Source organism: Symsagittifera roscoffensis, chromosome 2 (assembly GCF_963678635.1).
Source record: "Symsagittifera roscoffensis chromosome 2, txSymRosc1.1, whole genome shotgun sequence".
Taxonomy (NCBI): Eukaryota; Metazoa; Xenacoelomorpha; order Acoela; family Convolutidae; genus Symsagittifera; species Symsagittifera roscoffensis.
In genome coordinates, this window is record NC_087063.1 from 51,175,841 (window position 1) to 51,200,077 (window position 24,237).

At 43.7% G+C, this 24,237-nt stretch overlaps 1 protein-coding gene across 3 annotated transcripts in view; it reads right to left on the minus strand.

The window, feature by feature from the left end:
• Positions 1-2,726: 2,726 nt before the first annotated feature.
• The window catches only part of LOC134839220 (uncharacterized), a 57,018-nt gene continuing 35,507 nt past the window's right edge, over positions 2,727-24,237 (minus strand). For 2 of the 3 annotated variants that reach the window (XM_063854698.1, XM_063854696.1), the window contains 5 exons: positions 4,837-5,042; positions 4,068-4,304; positions 3,629-3,697; positions 3,410-3,478; positions 2,727-3,064 (listed from right to left, as the gene is read on the minus strand). In XM_063854698.1, the coding sequence (XP_063710768.1) occupies positions 2,888-3,064; positions 3,410-3,478; positions 3,629-3,697; positions 4,068-4,304; positions 4,837-5,042 (758 nt within the window). In that variant the 3' untranslated portion in view covers positions 2,727-2,887. The remainder of the gene's footprint in view (positions 3,065-3,409; positions 3,479-3,628; positions 3,698-4,067; positions 4,305-4,836; positions 5,043-24,237) is intronic. The other variant, XM_063854697.1, reaches the window with a different exon arrangement.

The following is a 24,237-nucleotide window of genomic DNA, read 5'->3' on the forward strand; positions in this document are numbered from 1 at the left end:
CAATCAGGGTCCCAAACGTAATCTGATTGTTCTGAAAGAACAGTGTCGTCATTGGTATTTTGAGGTCTGAAATTTTTTTCTTGCTTATGAAATTAAACCTAAATTGTGGGTGAAATAATCAATTATAAACCATGCTAAAATCTTTTCTAAATCATGTTTAGTGTTTTGTGAAACATCTTCTTTAGTAAAAGTTTTGCGAATTATATGTAGAAATGTTGAAAATGCTGTGATTTCATTTCGTACTTTTGTATGTTTGAATGTTTCGGTTGGTGATATACTTTGAACTTTGAACTATATGTGATATACTTTATACTTTGAAATATGTTTAAGTTTTCTACTTTGTTGGTGATATACTTTACACTTTGAACTGTATATATTACTGCAAAAACTTCGTTAGTGAATATGGAGTTTGCTCTTTGTGAATTTTGATATTGTATGCTTTTGATATATTCTATGAATACTTTCGAAAATTCCAGTTCAATATCGTCTGTTTGAATTACATATTTTCGATGGGTTGTAGTTGGTTTGCTGAATTCTATGGTGTAGATTCCATATTGTTGTGTTAGATTACATTTGTCTTTCAAATAATGTTCAATAATTTTCTTTTGATTTTTACATCTGGGAATTCTGCTTTGCTTGGGCTGATCCCTGGTTCAAACAAATTTACGAGTAAGTTCTTACAAAATCGTGTTTGTCCTCTATCATCGAGTGAATCTATATGAAAGGGAAAAACTGCTTCTTCATCTGGACTTTCATCACTTTGAGTGTGGCTCATTTTTTCGTTTCATGACTGTTAATATATAACTATCAATGTGTCTAATTGGTTGATTCCAATTATACAAGTGTACTGGTTTGTCTTTATATTGCTTTTATATTCTTCTTTTTCCTCTTTTTGATGAATTTGAAGTTGTTTCTGAGTTGGAAAAATATAATTGATCATGAATGGGACAATTTTTATCTATTGATTCTTTTAATTTGTAAAATTCGTATAAACTGTTGGCTTCTGATTCAGAAAATGCGTTTCTAATTTTTTGAAAATCTTTTTCGTGTGATTTGTCTTTGTTTGTTTATAATTTTTTTTTTATTGTTTGTCGTTTTGTTCTAATGTATCCAACTCTTTGTGTATGAGGAGTGATTACAAGATCGTATTTTTGGTTATCTATTTCACAATTGTGTAAAACGATTGTTGGTTTATTTCCTAAATGTTTGAATGATATAAGGTTTAGGATGAGGGATGCAAGAAATTGTTAGTTATTTCTATTTTCCTAGACTGTTAGTCCTTACGATTTTTTGATTAGCTTAACCTGGGTCTTTTTGTTCAGGGTTGGAGAGAAAAGTATATCGATTCCGGATAATGATTTTCTACTTTCTCGTGGCTAGTCTTAGTTAAGGTGCTAACTTTCCTAATCTTACTTAGGGGTAGTGATTGTGTTCAAGGGTTGGAGAACAGTAAACCGATCCACAAGGTTCAGGTATAATTAGAACGCAAGCAGTTTGTTAGATACTATTGTAAACTTACTAAGTCTAAGATCTATCCTGTGTCTGGTAAGAGGAGGATTCAAGTGAAGGATGAATAACCGAAGTTCTTCACGGTTTAGCTTAATTTGAATGGTTAGTTTTCTTTAAAAATTTCTATTAGTCCTGGGTCTTTTGAAAAGGTTGGATAGTGAATCGACGTTTGAGGTCGTTAGACACTTGCTAAGTGGGTGGGGGAGAGAAAAAATGTTCCTTTGATCCAAGGATAGGCCTTGATGATCAGGTTTTAAATTTTGTGAAATAGAAAATTCATAAAGATCCAAGGATAGGCCTTGATTATCTGATTTTTAAGTTAAGTGAATTTAAGTTTAAAATGGTTTAAATTTATTGAAAAAAAAAATTTAGTTTTTCAACGATATTACTGAGCTTATGATTGCTGTTATGTTTAGGTGATGAAGCTGGAACAACAAGATGATTTATGATTACTAACTATTTATTGTCATGCTACTAATTTTTATTTTTATTTTCAATAAGTATTTTTTTCAATTATGTTTTATAAAATAATGCAGAAATTAGGAAAACGATCTGAGATCTTTTTATCAATCGTTATTGTACATTAATAATTTTGTTTAGCGCCTGAAATGGTCATGAAGATTTACTTCAAAATTTTATGTTTGCAAATGAAAATCTTTATTCATTGCTAATGAGATTCTAAATATAAAAGTTTGTGTTGGTTTTTGCCGTACAACCAGAAAACTAAATGGTAAGTTTCTACGTAGTCGTATATCGTCTTTTGTCCGAGGTCTTCTTCTAATACCGGGTAGTTTTAGTATTGTTCGGAATATCGGCTCTGATCTATTGAGTCGCAGAGACATTTCAATTAAGTTATTATCGTGTAACATTTTGAAAATGTTTTGTCTAAATTCTAATCTATTTTTGGTTAATTCTAAGCTATAAAGGTCTTATTCGAGATTTATTGTCGCACCAGATGAGTTAGAACAAAAGTGGTTAACTCATAGAGTAATTTCGGATAGGGTACACCGTCTGCTCGTCACGCTTTTCGGCCGGATAGATTCGTGCAACTTCTTAGTCTAATACCGATCCTAATCTTACTCTTATATCTACTAGTCTCAGGGTGTTTAACTAGTCTCTGCTAGGCTCAATAGATCTAGAGTATACTGGTTTATTGCAACTGCTGAAGTTCTCTTGGAGAGGCAACTAAGTTCTAAGTTAAATTCAAATCTCTCTGGTGCTGAAATTACAAGTAATTTCAGCACTTACAAATAAGTGGGTTGTTAGTTAGATGGATTATGATTGGTTAATAATAAATTTTTTACAGTGGTAAAGTATCCAATTTATCCAATTATAAAATGTAGTTTAGATCAGGTTCCATTTTTATCTTTTCATCAACTCAACAGCTCGGAGTAATTCTCGCTGAAACTCTGAATTTCAACAACCACGCAAGTGTTGCCAATGTCGCTAAAACAATAGCTGAAGCCACTGCAGCTGAAAACACCATCAGCACAGTTTGTAGTTGGACATTAGATTGTTCTGCTGTCTCGGTTTCTCGGATTGAAACAACGGGCCTCTGCAATGAAATCAAACATTGCTGTTTCTAATAACTTGTTGGTAAAAGGAAGTTTTTGTATGATATGCGTCAAAACTTTTTTACCATTTTGTTTAAATCAGCGTTTTGGTTATTCCTAATTCAACAATCTTTCGAAGTCCAAAAACTCTGCTATTGAAATTTTTTATGCAAACTTTTTTGATGCATATATATTAGGCCAACACTTCTAATGAAAGCACAAAAAATATATATTTTTGATGATGAAGTTTTATTCTATCGTTTTTCAGCTATTGGCCATAGAATTTCAGAATACAATTTTTATTTGAGCTTTCGGAAATTGAACTAGCAAAAATTGAAATTACAAACCGAAGTTGTTGTCATGAGCTTTTGCGGCTCTGTTGTGGTGGGTATTTCTGTGGACAATGTTGCCAGAGTCTAAATTGAATTCAAACGATAAGAATTTCATCATTCGGTTTGTGTTTTTTTGTTCGGACTATCAAAGAGAAACGACAAACTATTTCAGCTAGAGTGGTTTTGTACGAAACGTTTTTTTCTTGAATGCACGCAAAAATAGAAATTACAAACCGAAGTTGTTGTCGTGAGCTTTTGCGGCTCTGTTGTGGCCGGGGTTTCTGCGGACAATGATGCCAAAGACTACAATTAGATTAAACGATAAGACTTTCATCATTGAGTTTTGTAATTTTTTGTGCCCAATTTCGAAAGGAAAAGATAAAAACTTTTTGGTAAACTTTTTCCAACACAATTTTTAAAACAGTCTGAAACAGTTTAAGCAGATTTTTTTTACCTATGAAGACTTTCCTATAGTATAGTAAATTTCATCAATTTTTTTTTTAAATCGAAAACTAGCAGCGTCAGCAATTTCTATTTTCTCAGTTTGCTGAAGCTTTTTTTTTCAAATGCACCTGACTCCGTCAAATGGGTTTAGTTAACTGATTTCATAATAACACTTGTGGGGTGCTCTTTAATAAAAAAAATGAGAACAATTAAAGAATGGAGAACAAACAATAGACGCTGTCCGGAGCTCTGCTTTTTCCGTCGAAGCTTGTGTAGCTCCTTCTGTTTGTGGTTGAGCATCAGTAGTAAGAGCAGCTATCACATTTTCACGCTGTTCGACTGCCACTGCCACTTCGTTCCAGAAGGAAACGTTCGCCGCTTTTTGTTCCAACTCAGAGTAAACCTGGGCAATTTCGGGTCCAGTCAGGAAGACGTCCAGAATGCAGGCAGCATCTTTTTTACAAATCTGATGTAAAAGTGGAATAACATAAAGAATCTAAGAAAAGTTTGATGTAAAATGGAATAAGAAAGAATTCTGAACTCTGAGATCTGAAGACTAGAAATTCGTGCTATAGAAGTTTGAAAACCTAAAATAATTATCAAATTTTGTCCACATTGTTTAGGTCAGTCGTTTCGAATAATTTGAGCTCTGCTGAAACCCTAAATTGGCAATCTTTTTCTGGAAAACTTTCGAGGCTGTTTTGTGATAATTATTTATAGTGCAATTCGCTGTCAAAATTAGCACATTTGGGAACAAAGGCGCATTAAAAAAATTTTGGGCTACTCAATTACTGTCGTTAAGTAGTACCATGGGAATCTAATTGCAAAAATTGTTAGCCAGAATGAGGGGTTGGTCCCCACCTCCGTGGCACGCTCCTACACCGAAAAAATCCGGTAAAAGTGTTATGTCGTTAGGTCAAGCTGAAAAACTTTACGGGTTATTTGAGATATTCATTTTCAGTTTGAGCAAAATCAGTTATGAACATTAAGATGTATACCGTTTCGGCTTCGATTCTTTCGGCTTCAGTGGGGAAGTTTGCTTCATATTGGGGTACAAGACCCTTTCCATGTTCAGTGTCGTTTTCAATCTGAACATAGTATTCATAGACTGAAAATATCCAGGCCGATTTATTGGCTTTCCAGGCTTCTCCAAACTGCTCGTGAATGACGCTTGGCGTTGAGTTGGCTGGCAAAATGTTTCGATCTAAAATTGAAACGGGTATGCATTTTTCACTGAATTTACTCCCAAAACGTTTTCCAGTTGGCCCAAATAAAGCTATTTGTTCAATTAACGCTGGATCTGATCCGCTCTTTGATATTGAAAAAAGCATATCTGAGCTTAATGGAACCAGTTTAAAACAAGTATTTATATCCAGTTATAATATTGATAAAACGATGTCTATAAAATACTTCTTACTAACCAGTGATGATTTATAGTTTCAGCCAGAAGTGAGTAAAATTAACTTACCACATATTTGCTCTTCCTCATAAAAATTCTTGATATCTAGCCTCGCAAATACAAGTTTAGACTAGATCTATTGAGACTAGGAGATATCAGAGTAAGAATAAGATTGGTATTTGACTAAGAAGTTGCACGAATCTATCCGTCCGAAAATAAGATAGCTTTACGAACAGACAGTGTACTTTATCTGAAATTACTCTATGAGTGAGCCACCCCGGACTTAACCTCATCTGGTGCGACCAAGACTCTCAAACATATCTCTCCGCGATACATTTAGACTTAGCAAATACAAAACAGAAATAAGATCAAAAACACCACAAAATTTTAAACAGTATTGAAAATTTATTGAGCTTGTCTCCACGTCTCAATAAGTCTAATCAATTTAACCAAGTGATAAAGCTAACACTAGGCCAAAATTCGAACAACTGACCGACCTTCTACATCGTGAAAAGAAAAAGCAGACTACAACGATTATTACTCTTTAAAATTATCAATGCAGTAAAAATTGAAACAAAATACTTGTGCAGTAAGATTCATTTCCAACCTATATATCTCTCAAGGAAATATAACCAGTAATATATAAAACCACAACGACTAATCTAAAACTACAAAATTCTTTTTTTTTTTCAAAATCTGCAGTAACTATAAAAAAAACATGAGCGCTCAATCATTAGCTTAGACCGCTCGGCCAATTGGCAAAATGAGCTTGTCTTTATATGCATTTCTATTCTAGCTGATATTTGCGTTGCAGCATCAACCGTCCCCGAAGAAGGAAGAACCGGAGCGAGCTTAACAGTCGGCCAAGTAAGTTCACGCGTTGCAGTAATAACAAAGGCGGCTCGTGCGCAACCGTTCTGTTCAAATTTTAGCTTAACTATTGATTCGGCCAAGAGGGTAGTACCCACGTGGACTATCCGGCTCAATGACTCATACAAAATTGCCTGTTTCAAGAGTTAAGTTAGACTGAGTGTGCAACTTGACTAGCTTAATCAGTAAGGAAACATATTCGCGAAGCCAACGAGACCAAATACTGTTAGCATACGACTGCGCTTGCACGTACCTTTTCTTATATTCAAAGTTTTCCCAGGTAAAAGCGAAGGAAAGCTTGTGGCATGTTGTCCAAGTAAAATGGGGTTTGGGGTTATTGCTTGGGATTAAGGCGAAGGAAAGCTTGTGGCATGTTGTCCAAGTAAAATGGGGTTTGGGATTAGAAGTCACAATCAATATGTCATCAAGATAAGCAAAATTGTTTTCGCAATTTGTTAGTGTAAGACCAATAGCGTTTTAGAATTCAACTGGCATATCCGTGAGGCCATGAAATCCCGTTTGGAAAAGTTACTGTGTGAATGTGAATTGGTACTAACGGGAGTGATTGTCCTCGAATTCAAAGCCTGCTCAACTAAGCAGAGTGTGGTTCGTAACACCTCTTCAATAACTGGCCTACTGCCTAGTATATTGTAAAGCATGCGCCTCACGCTTCAGACAAGGCGCTCCCAGGAGCCGCCATGACGAGGTGCGCCTGGCGGGTTAAGTTTACAAGCAACACCTTTGTGTGCAAAAATGGTGGGAGCCATGCCGGTCCAGTTCTTGATAGAGGCTAGTAATTCCTTTTCCGCACCAACGAAGTTCGTGCTGTTATCCGACCAGATCGTGCTTGGTTTACCACGACGCGCAATGAACCGTTCAATACCCATGACACAAGAAATATTGTCCAGAGATGGTACAATCTCAAGGTGTATAGCCCTGGTGGTGAAGCAAGTGAAAAAAAGCGGTCCAAAGTAATCTACACCCGTATGATTGAAGGCTGGTTGCTTATATCCGAGTCTTTCGACCGGTAAATTGGATCAAATTGGCTGAATGGTACAAGCTTTGGGCTTATGGCATGTTACATAATGATTTTCGATAGACAGAAGTAGTTCACGCAACCAAGGTGTTGCATATTTAATATTTGAAACGAAGCGCACTTAAAATAAGCTTTGATGAAAATGCTCGTGGTGGAGGCTGTGGGCCAACAAGTGAACTAGAGTCTGATGGGCGTCGAGTAAATTTGGGTGCTTTGTATCAAACTCGGTATTCACTAAGCGATCAATCCGGTCGGTGGAACGAATGATACCAGCGGGAACGATAAAAGGAGAATACGTGGCAATCTCACTACTGTTCTTACTGGTTTGCCAGCGGTGAGTGTTTTCAAGTCAACCGGGAAGGAATCCATGTGAGCATTTATTTGTTTTCTTCAATATCAACTTCTGTGGGGTCGGTGAACCTTATATTCTTGCCGCGAAAAAGCTTATGCGAAGACAGCATCCTCAACATAAACGCGACAACTTTTTTAGACCTCGTAAAGGAAGTAAACTTTTCCCAATTGAACCCGTGTGCGAGATTTTTGATGGATATGACATCAGTGACGAAGGATGACGATGTCTTCAAGCAATTATCGACATCACAAGAAGAAACCTCCAAAAAAATTTCATTGATCACACGTTCGTCGGGTATAAACGGCTAATCAGTGGTCCTGAGAAAGCTCGGACCATTAAGCCAGCTGCTATTTTTGAGGGCTTCCGAAGAACTCCCCCGGGTACCGGTATCAGCCAGATTACCCCCACTCAAACACGGTGCCACTCATCAATAGTGGTCGATTCGAGGATTTTGACGACACGGTTAGCGACGAATACGGGTAAAATTTTATGAGAGTTTAGCCACTGCAAAACGTTAGTACTATCTGTCCACATGTAGACATTATTGTTGTTAATGTTCAGCGCTTTCAGTTTATCGTCTATCAGACGTGTGGCAAGTCGACAAGCAGCTTGAAGCACTAGCTTACGTATAGATCGCGCTTTCATCGGCGCGACGCGAGCTTCACCAAAGATGAAGGATTTTTGAGTTTTTTGCGAGCTCGAAAGTTGCGCACGCAAAAACTAACAGCACAGAAAACAGCGTGCGAGCTATCACCGTACATGTGAAGCTCAATTGGATCGACAGGCTCTAAGAAATAAAAGCGGGGAAAAGTCAGTTAAGCTAAGAGTGGGAGACTGGAGTGCCATTCGAGAAACTTAATTCTGATGTCTTCCTGTAGTTCGTCATCCCAACTTTTGCCTATAATTTTTCAATTATTTTCAGGCAAAAGAGGGGCCCTAACTGTGTATGGAGCTACTAACCCAACAGGTTCAAACACAGAAGAGACAAAACTCAAGACGGTTCGTTAAGTTTTTGCCTCTTCGAATGAACGATCAACACCTCTGCTGACAACCAATGTTTGCTTCACATGGTCTCATTTAAGACCTCAGCCAAGTGATGATTTTTCTGCACCGTTACACTTTCCTTTTAAGTGATGTAAAATGTGTTTCACATACCTCGGGACTCATTGCTAAATTGTTTTCATTGGCATTACTGACAAAGTTAGTCAAATTAAATACGCTCAACTGAAACAACAAAACCATTTCACAGCTTATCGTAGTTGCAAGGGTAACGTCCTCAAACAACACCAAATAATCGTCCATTTAAAATTTCCCGCTTGCGATTGATGCGGCCTCAGGTTTCGAAGTCCAAAAATTCTGCTATTGAAAATTTCTGTGCAATCGTTTTTGATACTTATATTAGCCGTACCAAACATTTCTCACAATTTCACGTCTGATCATACAATTGAAATGGCTACTGGACTTTCGGTACATTAGCTTAGACCAATGACCAATTGGCAAAAATGAGCTTCTTTTTATATGCATTTCTATTCTAGCTGATATTTGCGTTGCAACATCGTCCGCCCCTGAAGAAGGAATAATCGGAGCGAGCTTAACGGTCGGCCAAGTAAATTCACGCGTTGCAGTAATAACAAAGGTGGCTTGTGCGCAACCGTTCTGTTCAAAGTTTAGCTTAATGATTGATTCGGGGGCGAGAGGGTAGTACCCACGTGAAATATCGGCTCAATGACCCATACGAGATTGCCTGTTTTAGGAGTGAAGGTACACTGAGTGTGCAACTTGACCAGCTTATTCAGTGATGAAACTTATTCGCGAAGCTAACAAGACCAAATACTGTTAGCTTACGACTGCCCTTGCACGTACCTTTTCTTATGGTCAATGTGTTCCACAGGTAAAAGCGAAGGAAAGCTTGTGGCATGCTGTCCAAGTAAAATGTGGTTTGGGGTTAAGGGTTTTAACTCATGTGAAGTGGTACTAACAGGAGTGATTGTCCTCGATTTCAAAGCCCGCTCAACTAAGCAAAGTGTGATTCCTAACATCTCTTCCATAACTAGCCTACTGCCTGGTATATCGTAAAGCACGCGCTTCACGCTTCGGACAAGGAGCCGCCATGATGAGGTGTGCCTGGCGGGTTAAATTTACAAGCAACACCTTTGTGTGCAAAAGTGGTCGCAGCCAAGCAGATCCAGTTCTTGATAGAGGCAAGTAATTCTTTTTCCGCACCAACGAAGTTCGTGCCGTTATCCGACCAGATTGTGCTTGGTGTACCACGACGAGCAATCAGCCGTTCAATGCCCATGACTCAAAAACTAGTGTCCAGAGATGGTACAATCTCGAGGTGTATAACCGTGGTGGTGCAGCAAGAAAAAGAGATCCCCATCTTTTTTCAGTGCTACTGCGAACTGGAAAAAAAGCGGTCGAAATAATCTACACCCGTATGATTAATGGCTGGTTGCTAACATCCGAGGCGTATCGAAACGAGTAATCTTGGGTACTTTGTATCAAACTCGGGTTTCACTAAGCGATCAATACGGTCGGTGGAACGAATGATACCAGCGGGAACGATAAAAGGAGAGTATGTGGCAATCTCACTACTGTTCTTACTGGTTTGCCAGCGGTGAGTGTTTTCAAGTCAACCGGGAAGGAATCCATCTGAGCATTTATTTGTTTTCTTCAATATCAACTTCTGCGGGGTCGGTGAACCTTATATTCTTGCCGCGAAAATGCTTATGTGAAGACAGCATCCTCATCATAAACGCGACAACTTTTTTTATACCTCGTAAAGGAACTAAACCTTTCCCAATTGAACCCGTGTGCGAGATTTTTGATGGATGTGACATCAGTGACAAGGAAGATGATGCCTTCAAGCAATTATCGACATCACAAGAAGAACCCTCCAAACAATTTTTACTGATTACACGTTCTTCAAGTATAAACGGCCAATCAGTGGTCCTGAGAATCCTCGGACCATTAAGCCAGCTGCTATTTTTGAGGGCTTCCGAAGAAATCCCCCGGGTACCGGTATCAGCTGGATTATCCCCACTCAAAACACGGTGCCACTCATCAAAAATGGTCGATTCGTGGATTTTGACGACACGATAGCGACGAATACGGGTAAATTGTCATGAGAGTTTAGCCACTGCAAGACGGTAGTGATATCTGTCCACATGTAGACATGATTAATGTTAATGGTATGCGCTTTCAGTTTATTGTCTTTCAGTCGTTTGGCAAGTCGAGCAGCAGCTTGAAGCACTAGTTTACGTATAGATAGCGCTATCATCGGCGCGACGCAAGCTTCACCAAAGATGAAGGATTTTTTAGTTTTTTGCGAGCTAGGAAGTTGCGCACGCAAAAACCAAACCGCACAGAAAACATCGTGCGAACTATCAGCGAACACGTGAAGGTCATTTTGATCGACAGGCTCTAAGAAATAGAAGCGAGGAATAGTCAGTTGACCTAAGAGTGGGAGACTGGAGTGCCATTCGAGAAACTTAATTCTGATGTCTTCCTGTAGTTCGTCATCCCAACTTTTGCCTATAATTTTTCAATTATTTTCAGGCAAAAGACGGGCCCTAACTGTGTATGGAGCTACTAACCCAACAGGCTCAGATACAGAAGAGACAAAACTCAATACGGTTTGTTGAGTTTTTGCCTCATCGAGTGGACGATCAACACCTCTGCTAACAACCAATGTTTCTTTCACATGGTCCCACTTAAGACCTAAACCGTGTGATTATTGTTCAGCACCGTTACATATTTCTTTAAGGGCTGAAAACGGTGTTTAATATACCTCGAGGCTCAAGGCTAAGTTAATTTCATTGGCATTACTGACAAATTTAGTCAAATCCCCTCAACTTAAATAACAAAACCATATCACAGCTTATCGTAGTTGCATGAGTAACGTCCACGAATGACCGCAAGTAATCGTCCAAGTATTATTTTTCGCTTACGAGTGATGCGGTCTCAGGGTGGGTGGACATATTATCAATTGCTGTTTTTCGAATGGCGAAACTGGCACATGTAGGCAAATCTCGTGCCTCGAATATATGGCGAGTGAACTGGTGAACTACCACATCGGAATTGGTCTCCTCTCGCCAAAAAAAAAACGAAGCAAAATTTGATCGCGGGCAAAAGCTTTTTTTTCTAGGAACATACCCACTATATCCGTGAAGACGGCGTATTTATGTTTGGTGCGGTACGCCTACGTTGATCATGGGGCTCGAAAGTAATCACATAGCCTTTCCTAATGTCCTCTCTAAAGTATCTGTGTATCTTTTGCGCAGTTCAAGTCCTTTAATTAGCCTTCGCTTGAAGCTTTTAAAATGGGCGAGTGACGAAAAAAAATTTAACAAACAATCCAAAGCATCGGCACAATGTATTTTTCGCCGTTGTGAACGGTTTCTTAATTAGGGATGAATGTAGTATGTTTATCTGCGGCGAACCGGGCATCGACTTGTTTGAAAGCAACATAGGATTCCAACTAGTACCAGGATTTTATCTGGCCATTCATGGAGGAATTTTCAACAACACACTTGAAACACGAAAAAGTAGAACCATCAGACGGCGGCAACGGACCACTTACGACCCAACCTATCGGAAGGCGAACGAAACACGATGAGTTATTATCATCTTGCAAGATGAATTCAATGGGTCTAACAGCGTGGTAGTAGTCTTGTCCTATAATTACTTGAACGTCCTCATAGGTATACTGAGTGAGCTTCATAGGTGCTAATGGTGGAATTTTAGTCTGCAAATCAGCAGCTTAGATAAATACTAAACCAATACGAAAGTCGTCTTTAACATATGCACACAGGGTGAAAACGAAATCACTATTAGTCGGCTTGGAGGAAACAGTGGCGGACGCGAAACATCCTGCCATAAAGAGGCGCTTTCGGGCGTCGAAGCTAGCTGAGCACGTCTGATGAACAAAGCTGAGTCCCGGAGAAAAGAGACGATACCGAGCACATTTACGACTAAGAAGGTGAAGACCTTGCCTGATGAGGTGGTAGCCTCAAACCTGGAGGCAGAGTCGGCCGGCCCGCTCAAGTTGGACTATGGCTTAGCGGCACAGACTGCGTTACAGAATGTCCAGCAGGAGCTAGCCACGAAGGAAGTTGAGCAATGAGTAAGGTCGGAACTAGAAAGCACAGATCTTCGGGAAAGAATGGACATTCTGGGGAAAACAACGAAGGAAGAGGACAAGCAGGAACCCAGAAAACAGGTACTAAAGCTAAAAGTTCTATCGGGTAAAATTTTTGGCATGACGAAAGAAGGAACGAAGATAATGTCCATTATTTTGGTCGCAGCACACCAGGTGGTCAAGAACTTGAGTGAACCGTCCGAGATCACGCTGTTTCACCTCGACATTTATGCGGACTACCTGAGGGAGAAGGATCCCAAGTTGGACTCCAGAGCAGTGCGAGCGCTGCTCACGACAGGAGGTCAAAGACTAATGAGAGTAAATGGGCATTACATCGAAGTCCATGACCCATATCCGATTCTGATTAATTTGGACGGCATTAACATCTTCACGAAGGCTCAGGTGACTGATGCAAAAGACCAAGTAGGCCGGATATACATTGGTCGAGAAGAACCTAAGGTGCGACGAATCGGACATAATGCTATGCTTGAACAGGATGCTGTTCACATAGGTTGCGAAGCCGATCTGGCAGCACATGTGCTGGATGTGCAGGGCAGAAAACTTTCAGTAAAGGGACTGTTAGACACGGGAGCAGTGGTCAACGTCATGCCAGTCAGCATCTGGACTGATATGGGCTTCGACAGGTTGAATTTGATGCCGATAAACATCAGACTGGCAGCTGCCAATCACGGAGCAATCTATGTGACAGGACGGACCCCAATTATATCACTGCAGCTTGGTGGAAGACATCTTTGGATGAGCTTCCTGGTGGGGGAAAATTTGGACTAATCCGATCAATTCATCCTGTGGAGGGACTTCGTACGCAACTTTGATGTCACGATCGACCTCAACGACGAGTTGATCAGGATCAAAGATCCTGAGGGGAAGTATGAAAAGAAACCTCTTAATAAGATCTTAATTAACCAGGCAAAGGTGCCGATTTTACTTGATCAAAAAGTTAGATTGAAGCCAAACCAAGCCGTAGTAGCGACGTTTAGGATGAGGAACTTGAATGAACTCAGTAACGACAGACAGGTGTGTCTGATACCAAATCCAAACAGTAAGGGCTCGGCTATTTTAGGAAGAAGTTTCTCACTCACTCAGAGCGGACTGTGTGTGAGTGTGTTGTTGAACACAGAGGTAACCACAGTGACAATACAGAGGGGAAAGAAACTTGGCTACGCATTTCCCCTTAACACCGAATTTCAGAGTGTGGAGAACTTGAAAAAGTTTGATGTAACTAAATGTCCCTTACACGCGAACCAGGAATGTATACTGAAGAGAAAAAATGAAAGTCTTCTAAAAAATTGTTTTCAATGAATTCGGAGACAGATGATGGGTTCCCGAGATTTTCCCGAGAGACCAACAGAAACAGAGTTAGCAGCAAACAAACATGTCCTGCCCGAGATAGAACATCTGAAGGGTAAAAATCGGATAAGGAACTAGATTCGCTCAGGGCGGTGCTTAATCGGAATGCAGACGTTTTTTCGGAGCATAAGGCCGACATAGGTTGCTGCAATTGTGTAGAACATGAGATTGAGATAGAACAGGGCTCGGTACCTCATAGGGAAGGGGTGAGGAGAATGATCCCACATAAATCAGAAGCGTGCAGGAAAGAAATCGAGATGTTAATGGAGTACGACATGATCGAGCCGTCGAAGTCCCCGGGGGCTTGTGGCGTGGTCATGGCTGAAAAAAAAGGGGGCAACTCAGGTTTTATTGTGATTTCTGTTACTTGAACGCAGTGACGATAAAGGACGCATACCCGATTCCCCGCATCGATGAGAGCCTCTCCAAGTTGGGGGACGCGAAGTTCTTCACGACGTTGGATTTGGACTATGCGTTCTGGCAAATGCCACTCAGAAAGCAAGATCGTTAGAAAACGGGCTTCGCGTGCGAGCTGGGATTGTTCCAGTGGAAGAGGATGCCGTTCGGATTGTGCAACGCAGCGGCCTTATTCCAGCGACTGATGGCCCAGGCACTCACGAATGTAACAAAGAAATACGGGAACCTCATCATGTGTTTTGTCGATGATGTCGTGAGCGCAGCACCAACCCTGGAGGATCATATAGAGAGGTTGGATGAGGTGTTTACTAGAACAAAGACGGAATCGTTGCCTGTAAACGCAAGGAAGAGGACAAGGTCCTTTATAAGTATAATTCAAAAGTGTTACCACAGTTATACCAGACCGAATTGCTCTTTCGTTCACATGATCAGATGGGCCATCAAGGCGTGGACAAAGTGTACAACAGGATACAGAAAGGATTCGAATGGCATGATTTGAAGAAGGCTTGGGAAAAGTGGATCCCTGTATGCTTGTCGTGTTAACAGGCGAAGGACCCCAGGAAACTAAGGTTCCCCCTGCAGTCAATCGATTCATCGGGATTCAACGAAGAAGTGCAAATTGATCATATTAACAGATATGCATGACAGCCACGAGCTATAATCAATTGCTGGTAATGATCGATCATTTCACGAAATATGCAGAGGCAGCTCCCTGCATGACAGCATCAGCTGAAGAAACGTGAGATCTTTTGATAAATGGGTGGTTCACTCCAATCAGACAATGGCAACGCATTCGTGGGTGATCTCACGAAGGAGTTAATGAAGAGGTCGCAGGTGGCACAGGCCCACTCGACCACTTATCACCCAGAGACGAATGGCCTAGTTGAAAGGCAAAATCGCACGCTGGTATCCATATTGAGAGTTTATTGGTCACGCTACATGGATGACTGGGATAGACACTTGCCGCAAGTGATGGGCGCTTACAACAGCACCGAACATTCCACCACGGGAATAAAACCGCATATGATGCTAACTGGTCACAAAAAAGCTCTTCCGTTAACGTTCTTTTACCCTATATATGAAGGGAAGAAACAGCACCGCAAACGTACGTGCGTGATGTTATTCGAAACCAGCAGGACCTCAATGACCTATGCAGGAGGAACACGCAACAGGCGCAAATTAGACAAAAAAGGAGATTTGATAAAAAGGACTGCAGATGCAAAAGCCTACTCAGTTGGCGATTACGTCTGGGTGTTCCAGGAAGTAGTTCCACTAAAAGGAAACAAAAAATTACTAAAAAAAATGGCGCAGCCCATTTCAAATGACAGAAGTGCATCAAGGAGGTCATTTTTATCGATTGAGCACCGGGCGAGCAGCTCACTACGAAAACATCAAACCGCACATAGCCTCATCAGAGGACTGATGCAGCCCAGTGGACATGCAGGAGGGAGACTATTTGATAGTGGATCCTGCTTGTGAAGTGAATGAAAGAGGTACGCGCGACAAAAACGACGAGAATGAGGTGGTAGATAATTGCGATCTGCCACTTGACCTGGAGTTGACTGAGCGAGTGGAGGTGGACGACGAAATTCTACCTTATGCCGAAGAGGACTGGGACTGCCCAGAACAGACTGAAATTGACAAAGGAGTACAACCTGATTTTCGTTTCACCATGAAAACGCACCAGAGCAAGAAGGGAAGAAACAAGAAAACTACAACCCGTACGGCGAGGATTTCGTCATAGACAGGATAGTTTTAAGCGATATGTTGGACTCGTTGGTGGGACTGGATGAAGTAGCTGTGCCGCAAGAGATCGATTTAGTCAATGACATGGATCGGGATTGGATCGACGATCGCTCCGAACCAGAAGTAGAGTTCGAAACAGAGGTGGAGCAGACCCATGAGGAAGAATTAACGAACTTGCGAGTGCTCGAACGCAGAACTAACAATGATCTGCCGGCGGAATCTAAAGAGACAATCTTGAGGATTCAGGATGTTGATAAAGACGGCATCAAATACGTCAGCCATGACAAACCGAGTCCAACAGGGTCGCTCCAGATGGTCCTCTGCGCGTTCCGCAATCCAACCTTGATCTGCTCGACTTTGCGCGATCGACGGGGACGTCGATGGATATTTTTGTCCGACTGGGGGTAGGACTGGGGGTAGGACTCACCCTCACCAAAAATCTGATCATTAAAAAATTAAAATCGGCAAAGGAAACCGGAGAACTGGAAACGGAGTGTGAGAACGCTAAGAAACCAACTTTTGGACGAATTTTTGAATCTTATTTTGACCTACCGAACCATTATACAAACAATATCGTCATAACGGACAGCGATTTCATACTCACGGAACGTTCATGCGCTATAACGATAACCGCGGATGTAAGTTAGCGTCTGACTTTTAAAGAGAGTATAAGATTGTCGAGTTTTTATGGAAACAGAGGCCTGGTGTGGGAGAAATGATAGCGCTGCCCCCTGTTGCATCACAGATACCAAGGAAATATTTGTATTTCCTGGTTACTGAGGCCATTGATAAGCAACACAAGAATCCAGAGAGCTTGGTATTGGCCGTGACTTGACTTAGGGATTTTGTGGTTGAGAGAGGAGTAACTTCCCTCTCGTTACCAGTCTATGATCCCAATAGGGGAAAGCTACATCCGAGAGAGTTATATGTACACGTGATGTTTTCGGTAACTGATATAGAGGTTTACTTACATAAAAAGTACTATCTGATCATATGGTAGGAGTTGCATTCAGCGATAAGTGGTTTCTATTAAGTTTAATTTATAGGCATTAGGATTAGGTGTTAGGTTATTGTTAGGTTATGTTTTATGTGATGCTTGTATCATAAAAGACCTGGAAAACTCCAGGTAGTGATTGTGACAGCGTTCATTTGAGTTACCTTGATAAGGTTGCAGGTGGACGATCCACCTTGGTGCTAGTTTTTAAATCAAGAACAAAAGAGAATTTCAATGGATCGTTTTTAAAAGATGTGAATGATGTTTCATCCTGGAATTGGGACGGCATGAAATTATGGTTTTAAGTCGTGACTTGCTTTTTAGATCTTGATTGATCCAATTTTGTTTATGGAATTTAGCAAATCAAAAGGACACGATGACGAAAGGTACACAATAGAAAGATGGGTGACACGAATGATTTGATGGAATTTCTCTCTGCGAGTCTAGGAGCGACTCTGGACGAGATATATCAGCGGTTGATTGACTGTGACTTCGCACAAGAAGACCCGGGACTGGCGATGTTTGTAGTCGCGCTCCTCAACGCGATAGGCCGAGTGGGTCGAGGGAGCCGCCCCACGGAAGTAGTGTTGATGCTGGCCTTCGGTAAGTCCGGGACCGCCGAGAGAGGTCGAAACCGACTGATGAGATGGCGGCGAGGAGAAATGTCTGGCCACGACTTGGCTCATGAGCCGGGACTACGCGAGCAGAGGGATCACCGGCTAGGTGAGATGCCCCTACCTGTTCAACCTGTGAAGCCGCTTATCGGAGCGAAGAGACTACGTGATGGGCCGGGCCCGTCACACTCAGTAGATTCTCCAACAGCTGCTCCTCCACTGAAGAGAGTGAGGATGAACGAGATAGAGATCCAGACCTCGGAGACGATTGAGACATTGGAGAAGAAGGATAAGGATCAGAGCGAGCTGTGTGCCAAGCTGCAGGAGTACAGGGCAATAGCTCGAGAAAGAGACGAATGGAAAAAGAAGTTCGAAGATCTGCAAATGGCCTTCAAGGAAGAAGAGATAAAACACCTGAAGGGGCTATAAATGGCAAGTGTGAGCCAAGTGTCACCGTAGGTTCTGGCGACGATGAACTCCTCGGAGGGATCCAGAGACACGCGTCCCAGGACGAAGGCACATGAGCTGTGCGCACCGAGAGAGCCCGAGGCTCCTCAGCAGACATCACAGTCGGCTGCGAACTCGAGAAATACGATTCCAGTTCCTTCAGACACATATCTGGCACCCCTGTTTCAGGAGTCAATCAATCAGGTGGCCAGAGCAGCGATGAATGAGATCAACAGGACCACTAGCCGGACGCTGGGTAGTGTCGTCCATTCCCAGCGCCTTGATCGTTCCTCAAGTTGCTCGGAGCGAATACCTAGAGCCATAGTACCAACGGGGACTACACATGACGGAACGACTCAGAAATCTCGCGTAGTTGACATCAGCAAGAATCTAACGGTATGCAACTAGTTCGTGGAAGTAGCCGCAGAGCATCCTCGAGCTTGCTTGAGTGGCATGGGGTGGAACCCTGTCATAAGCAACCAGGCAATTCCCCCAGGGAGTCGTCATTTGGTTGTAGGAGATAGTTTATTGAGGGATCTGAAAGAGATCTTTGTCAATGGTCAAACTACTGTTCTATCTTTGGGAAGAGCTTTGTGGCTCAGGTCATCAAGATGATGGAGTTCCAGGGCGAGGATCAACTAGATACGTTGGTGATAATGCTCGGGACCAATGACGTTTCGAGGGCCCCTGTAACCCCAGAGGGCAAGTGGGAGCCCCTACTTGTCTGCCTTTTGAACGAACTGAAAGAGATGGGCACGATACCGCAGAACCCAGAGGTGGGCACGCCGGTGGCGGATTTTATGAACGGCAACCTGACATGGTGAAACGAAATGACCCGCAGTCTGGCAGTCTGGTGAAAAGCAATCCCAGCGAGCTGCGACTCATAGATCTTGAGAACATGCTGCCCATGATTGATCATCTCGCACTCACCAGAGATGGTATACACTTCAACACCCAGCAAGGGAGTCGCTGGATAAACGACGTGTTCCAGACGCAGATAGGGGAAATTGATCAAGAATTGAGGACAACCAACTCACTGGCTCGGAGCAGTTCGACTGGAGGAGGTAGAGTGAAGGGTAATGTGCCAGAATCACTCGCCAATCGCCTCGGGCCCCTGGCAATGGAAACGGGTGCAGCCGCTCCCGTTGCTCCAAGCTCGGATGTGAGAGAAATGTTGGGGAATGCTCCTCCCCCTAGAAGACAAGCCACGGCAACTCCTGCTTTAGAGCAAACCCATCGACGAGCGCCACGCCGGCGGAAGGAGTTGAGTCAAGCAGCGTGGTGCTTTGGAACCGGCCAGACCCCAGCGGTTGGGGGCAACATAAAACGGGCATGTCAACGAAAATGAACATGAGCACAGTGACGTGTCGAGTGGATGCAAAAAGGATGATGGGTGGAGATGGTCCCACATTGTCGGGATTATATCGAATACCGGGCGTGGACTAGCTGTTAGCGGAACAGGAACAGTTTAGCTCCGCGACTACGCGTGGACCTCGATGGATTGCCTCAGGACAATACCTTTGGGCCCTTGAATACCCGATCTCTTACGTACGCCCGTCGAAGAGCCAGGGAATTGACACCACTTTCTCAGAAGGGCAATTTTCTGGTAGAGAATAAGCCTGGTAGAGAAAAAGCACCAAGAATGTGGTGAAGATCATCTTCGTGTTATCACCGGGGTACGCCGCATTGCCTGAACCCCTACAGTACCCCCTGTACGATGGTCACAACTCTGGCGGAGGGACAATTCAGCGTGATAATACCTGCGCCGAACAGGATGGTGGACCCTAACAACTACTACCCACCCCGTTCTGAGCTCCCTGGCATCTGGTCTGACATTTCCAATGCCATCCAGGGATTCAAGAATTGCAGCACAACTACAGCACAAGGAGTACAGCAGGTGGCCCATGACTTCTGGTTCAGACAGATGGATTATGCGAGAAATGAACAGGGGAGGACGGTTAGAAGGAATATGGCATCGACAGAGGAGGACTTCATGGCGCTGGCCTTGAGGGCGAAGCCACATACCAATTTATGGTTGTGTTTGTCGCCGAGAGTGTGTACTTTGGGAGAAGACGCGTTCGAGCATGCACCGGCAGTAGTCAAAGAGATACACGCTTATCTGAAAAACTTGTTTAACGAGAGGGAGTTAGCCGGGGAATGATGTTACAATTGATGCAATACGTGAACACGATGTCGTTGGATAAGTTCCAAGCTAATATTTTGGCCACGAGGGCACAATATGAGAGATCAGACGCAATCTTGGGTGAAATGGGAGTGGGATGGACGCCATCCTTCCTGTCAACGTGTTACCCGAGGGCCTCCCGGAATCTGATCGCGTGCTTTGTCAAGGACATCCGGAAACTGTCGATCGGTCTGGGTTTAGCACTGTACGTGACGTTTGGTCACGAGAACTTCGTGAAGGGCCTGCGAATCTCTTCACCCAAGCGTTAGCGGACCTGAGATTGGATGGACTCCTTACCCTGATCGCCATGACATATGGTCGGCTGGGCGCTTTGTTCGTGCTAATACGCTACCCCGAACAACTGCAGGTCGAGAACTCAACGCGCAGTTAGAAACCGCCTCATACAGGAAGATGAAGGATTGGAGGATACTCTTGCTCCAGTACCTCCTGCAGCAGAATAGGAGTATCACAGGAGAGGACAAGGTTGTGACGGGAGCGAGTGAATGCAAACCGTATTGTGGCATGCCGTTACTGACAGATCTGGCTGTAATGATGCGGATCAATCCGCTGGCTCTGGTCCATGGACTGAGGGAGTTCGTCACGGTGGTGTAAGGACCCGTGATGTCATTTGCGTTCCCAGACGTGCAAGTGAAGGCATACAGGAACTCGGTGTTGTATGTCAACTTAATCTCGGTTGTAGATTGTTCCGTGCTGAATTGGGTGGAACAGAAGGAGCTGAGAGGGTTGGCCAGTGACGACAGGCTATTTGGAAAGATAGCGGATCCAGGATGGATGTTGATGGACTTCAACAACAACTTCAAATGCCGAATGGGCAGCGAGGACCTTTCCCTTGTCCAGTTTAACCCAACGCCTTGGAATCTGCGACCAGTGGTGAAGGATTTTGGAGAGGCGATGCGGGTCCCACTTTGGCCGGAAGCATATGCGCACGTCAAAGAGAATCAGCAAGCGTGGCTTTCTGGGTCCAGGCTGCTGCCGGACCAATGCCCCCGATATCCACCAATAAAGAGGATGTTGTTGGGGGTCACGTCTCATGTCAATGCCCCTCGCATCGGAGCGGCTCGTGATGCGGAGGAGAAAATGCGGAAGTGGAGTGAAGGGATGGAGCCGCGCTTCATCAGTTGGAACGTTGCGGCCATGCATACTTTCAATTTCACGTTTCCTGATGCATGGAGCCGGAAGAAGATCAAAGCACCACCTTCCAGGATACCAGGAATGTCCGTTGACGTGTTGAACGACGTGTACACACCAGCTGATGATTGGTCACGATTGAAGTGGCCAGTAGAAATGAAAGTAATACTATTGGAAGTGGCGAAGGAGTGTAGAGGAGGCATGTACATGACGATAGACGAGCTGGCGCCATATGGCGACGAATCGGTAGAATTCCTGGTGAATGATGAGTTATTCTACCACGCAGAGGACCTGACCGTACCGGCGCGGCCGGACTCGGGCATGGACATGCGACGAGGCCCTTCGGGACCTGGGCCGAGACAAGACACGATGATGAATTGATGGATCAGTACAACGATCACATGGAGGGAAAGGGAGAGAAGTCGAATGGATTGGACCTAGGAGCGTTGGAGAGAGACTTGCTGCAATACCAGTTCAGTGAAGACGACGACGGGGAAGTCGATGGAAATCTATTGCCGATGACACCATCGTCTTTCATGTCCCCTACGAGGGAGGCGCCGGCCAGCTTATCCCCAGTGGATCCAATAGGCCTGGCAATGTCTTACCGGAGTAGAGACATACAGAAACTGCTCCATGAATCACCAAGGAGGCAAAGAATTGACGAGACGATGAGGGTATCTTTCCTGAGCATATTATCTGCAGAGGAGTGGGAGAGATACCATAGTGAACTTGAACGTAAGGCAGGAGTGACCAGGAATCGAGTAACCTTCATGAAAAGGACATGGAACGTGATACGCAGATACGGGACGCAGTCCGTAATGAAGGTGGGGTTAAATCAGCCCATCATTTGCGAGGTTCTAGAGAAACTAATGAGCTCCGTAGAGTCTGATGTTCTGACCGAGTCAGTCACAGAGGACAGTGCCGATGATCAGCATATCACGAGAAAATTACCTGTGAGGCGAGCCAAGAAAGGGCTGAAGCGGTTGAAAGGGAAGACAGGAAGCAAGACCGTGAATCAAAAAATGGTAAAATCGAAAGCCAGTGCAGTGTGGGCCTCATTGGCAAGAGCAGCTCGGCCAAGTGAGCGTGGACAAGGAGATGGTGCGACGCTGGCCGGGGATAAAAAGAGAACCTGATACCCCCGATGCTATTGGCAGGTTTGACCACAACGGCAACGAGATCAAAGGAAAATGCACGGACTTTGGCGGATACTAAGCTATAAATTAAAGTCATCAGTCAGTGTGGATCTGGAGGACTTGATGATTCCAAGCCCTCGCGAACCAACATGGCCCGAATGAAGCTGGAGGAACTCGACGTGGTCGAGTATAGGCGGATCACAGTGCCAGACTCAGTCCACATGGTAGATCCAGCAGGGGGTTATGTAGAGATGCTTAAGGCAAAAGATTCCGCGAGAGGGCACCTGATGGCCTGGGACGAGAAGCAAGCCACGCAGGAGTATCTGAAGGAGCTGACGGAGAACTCTAACTTGAGTCGGAAAGAATACGGCACGGTGATGTCCTCGGAGGCAAAAGAAATTGGGCTGGAAAACCTGCTAGAAATCTCTTGGAGGGCGGCCCTCCAAAGATATTTCGACGAGACGATGCATGCGCCTGCGACGGTGGCATCATACCTGGCCGATTTGTGTGCAAGAACTGACTTGCAGGTACGACTAGTCTGTTGTTTGACGGGAATCAAGAAAGCGGAATATGGAGCCGGCAATGACTCGAAATCAAAGGAACAGGAACTGGAATTGATAGAAGCCCTGCGAGTGTTGAATTCTAGAGACGAATCGGCGATAGCCTTGGGCTAAGCGTAAAGATGCCGTTTGCTTTGTGAGGTTCGTGGTGGATCGTATCCCCACTCCTGTGTTGGAAGAAGATGTGTTGCATAAAGACCATTCGGCAAGCGGAGTTGATCGTGAACGAAACTTTCTGAGGGCACTCCTAGAGCTATATCAGGACATGCCGCTGGCCATACCAAATAAGGAGTCGAACGACATGGAAAGACCAACAAAGAGTTGAAGGTGAGCCGGGAGTTAATTGAAGCAGTCAGGTGACAGAAGGACTATGCAACACTTGGGAAGTTGAAGTCATTCCAATGTGTGTCTGGCATACCATGGATGGCGTATAATCCCTTCGTGATTGAGGAAGCCAGGGAGGCATACTTTGACTATGAGCAAGTTTTGATACTTGATTTCTGGGTTGAGCGAGTCAAGGAAACTGGCATGTTGATGATGGAACAACCCAAGCTGGGAATCATTTTGGAGGATTGAGTGATCGAACCCTCGGTTCCCGAGCTAAAGGGGCAGGTGAGCTTTGATTGTGGTTCTTGGGAAGATCCCTTGAAGACTAGCTTAGTAACCATGTGGGAGCTCATGAAGCCTTCTTGGTGTCCACATTAAAACGCAAGTTTAATCTGGGACATGACAGCCGATGTCACATTGGACTTGGATGATGACGCGAGTCTACACGTTTTGGTCATGATACACTATCTGCTGGCCCTGAAGATAACGAAACAGAAGAGCAACCCATCCACGGAACCTTCCGAGGGAAATCCCTCCGGCGATTGGTTGAGACAGGGCACCTGTCTAGCTCACAGTAGTGGAATGGGCGGACACGTGTGCGACTCAGGGCATTGCTTGAATACGCTGAGTGAGCAGCATCGCCTGCTGGCTCAATTGTATGG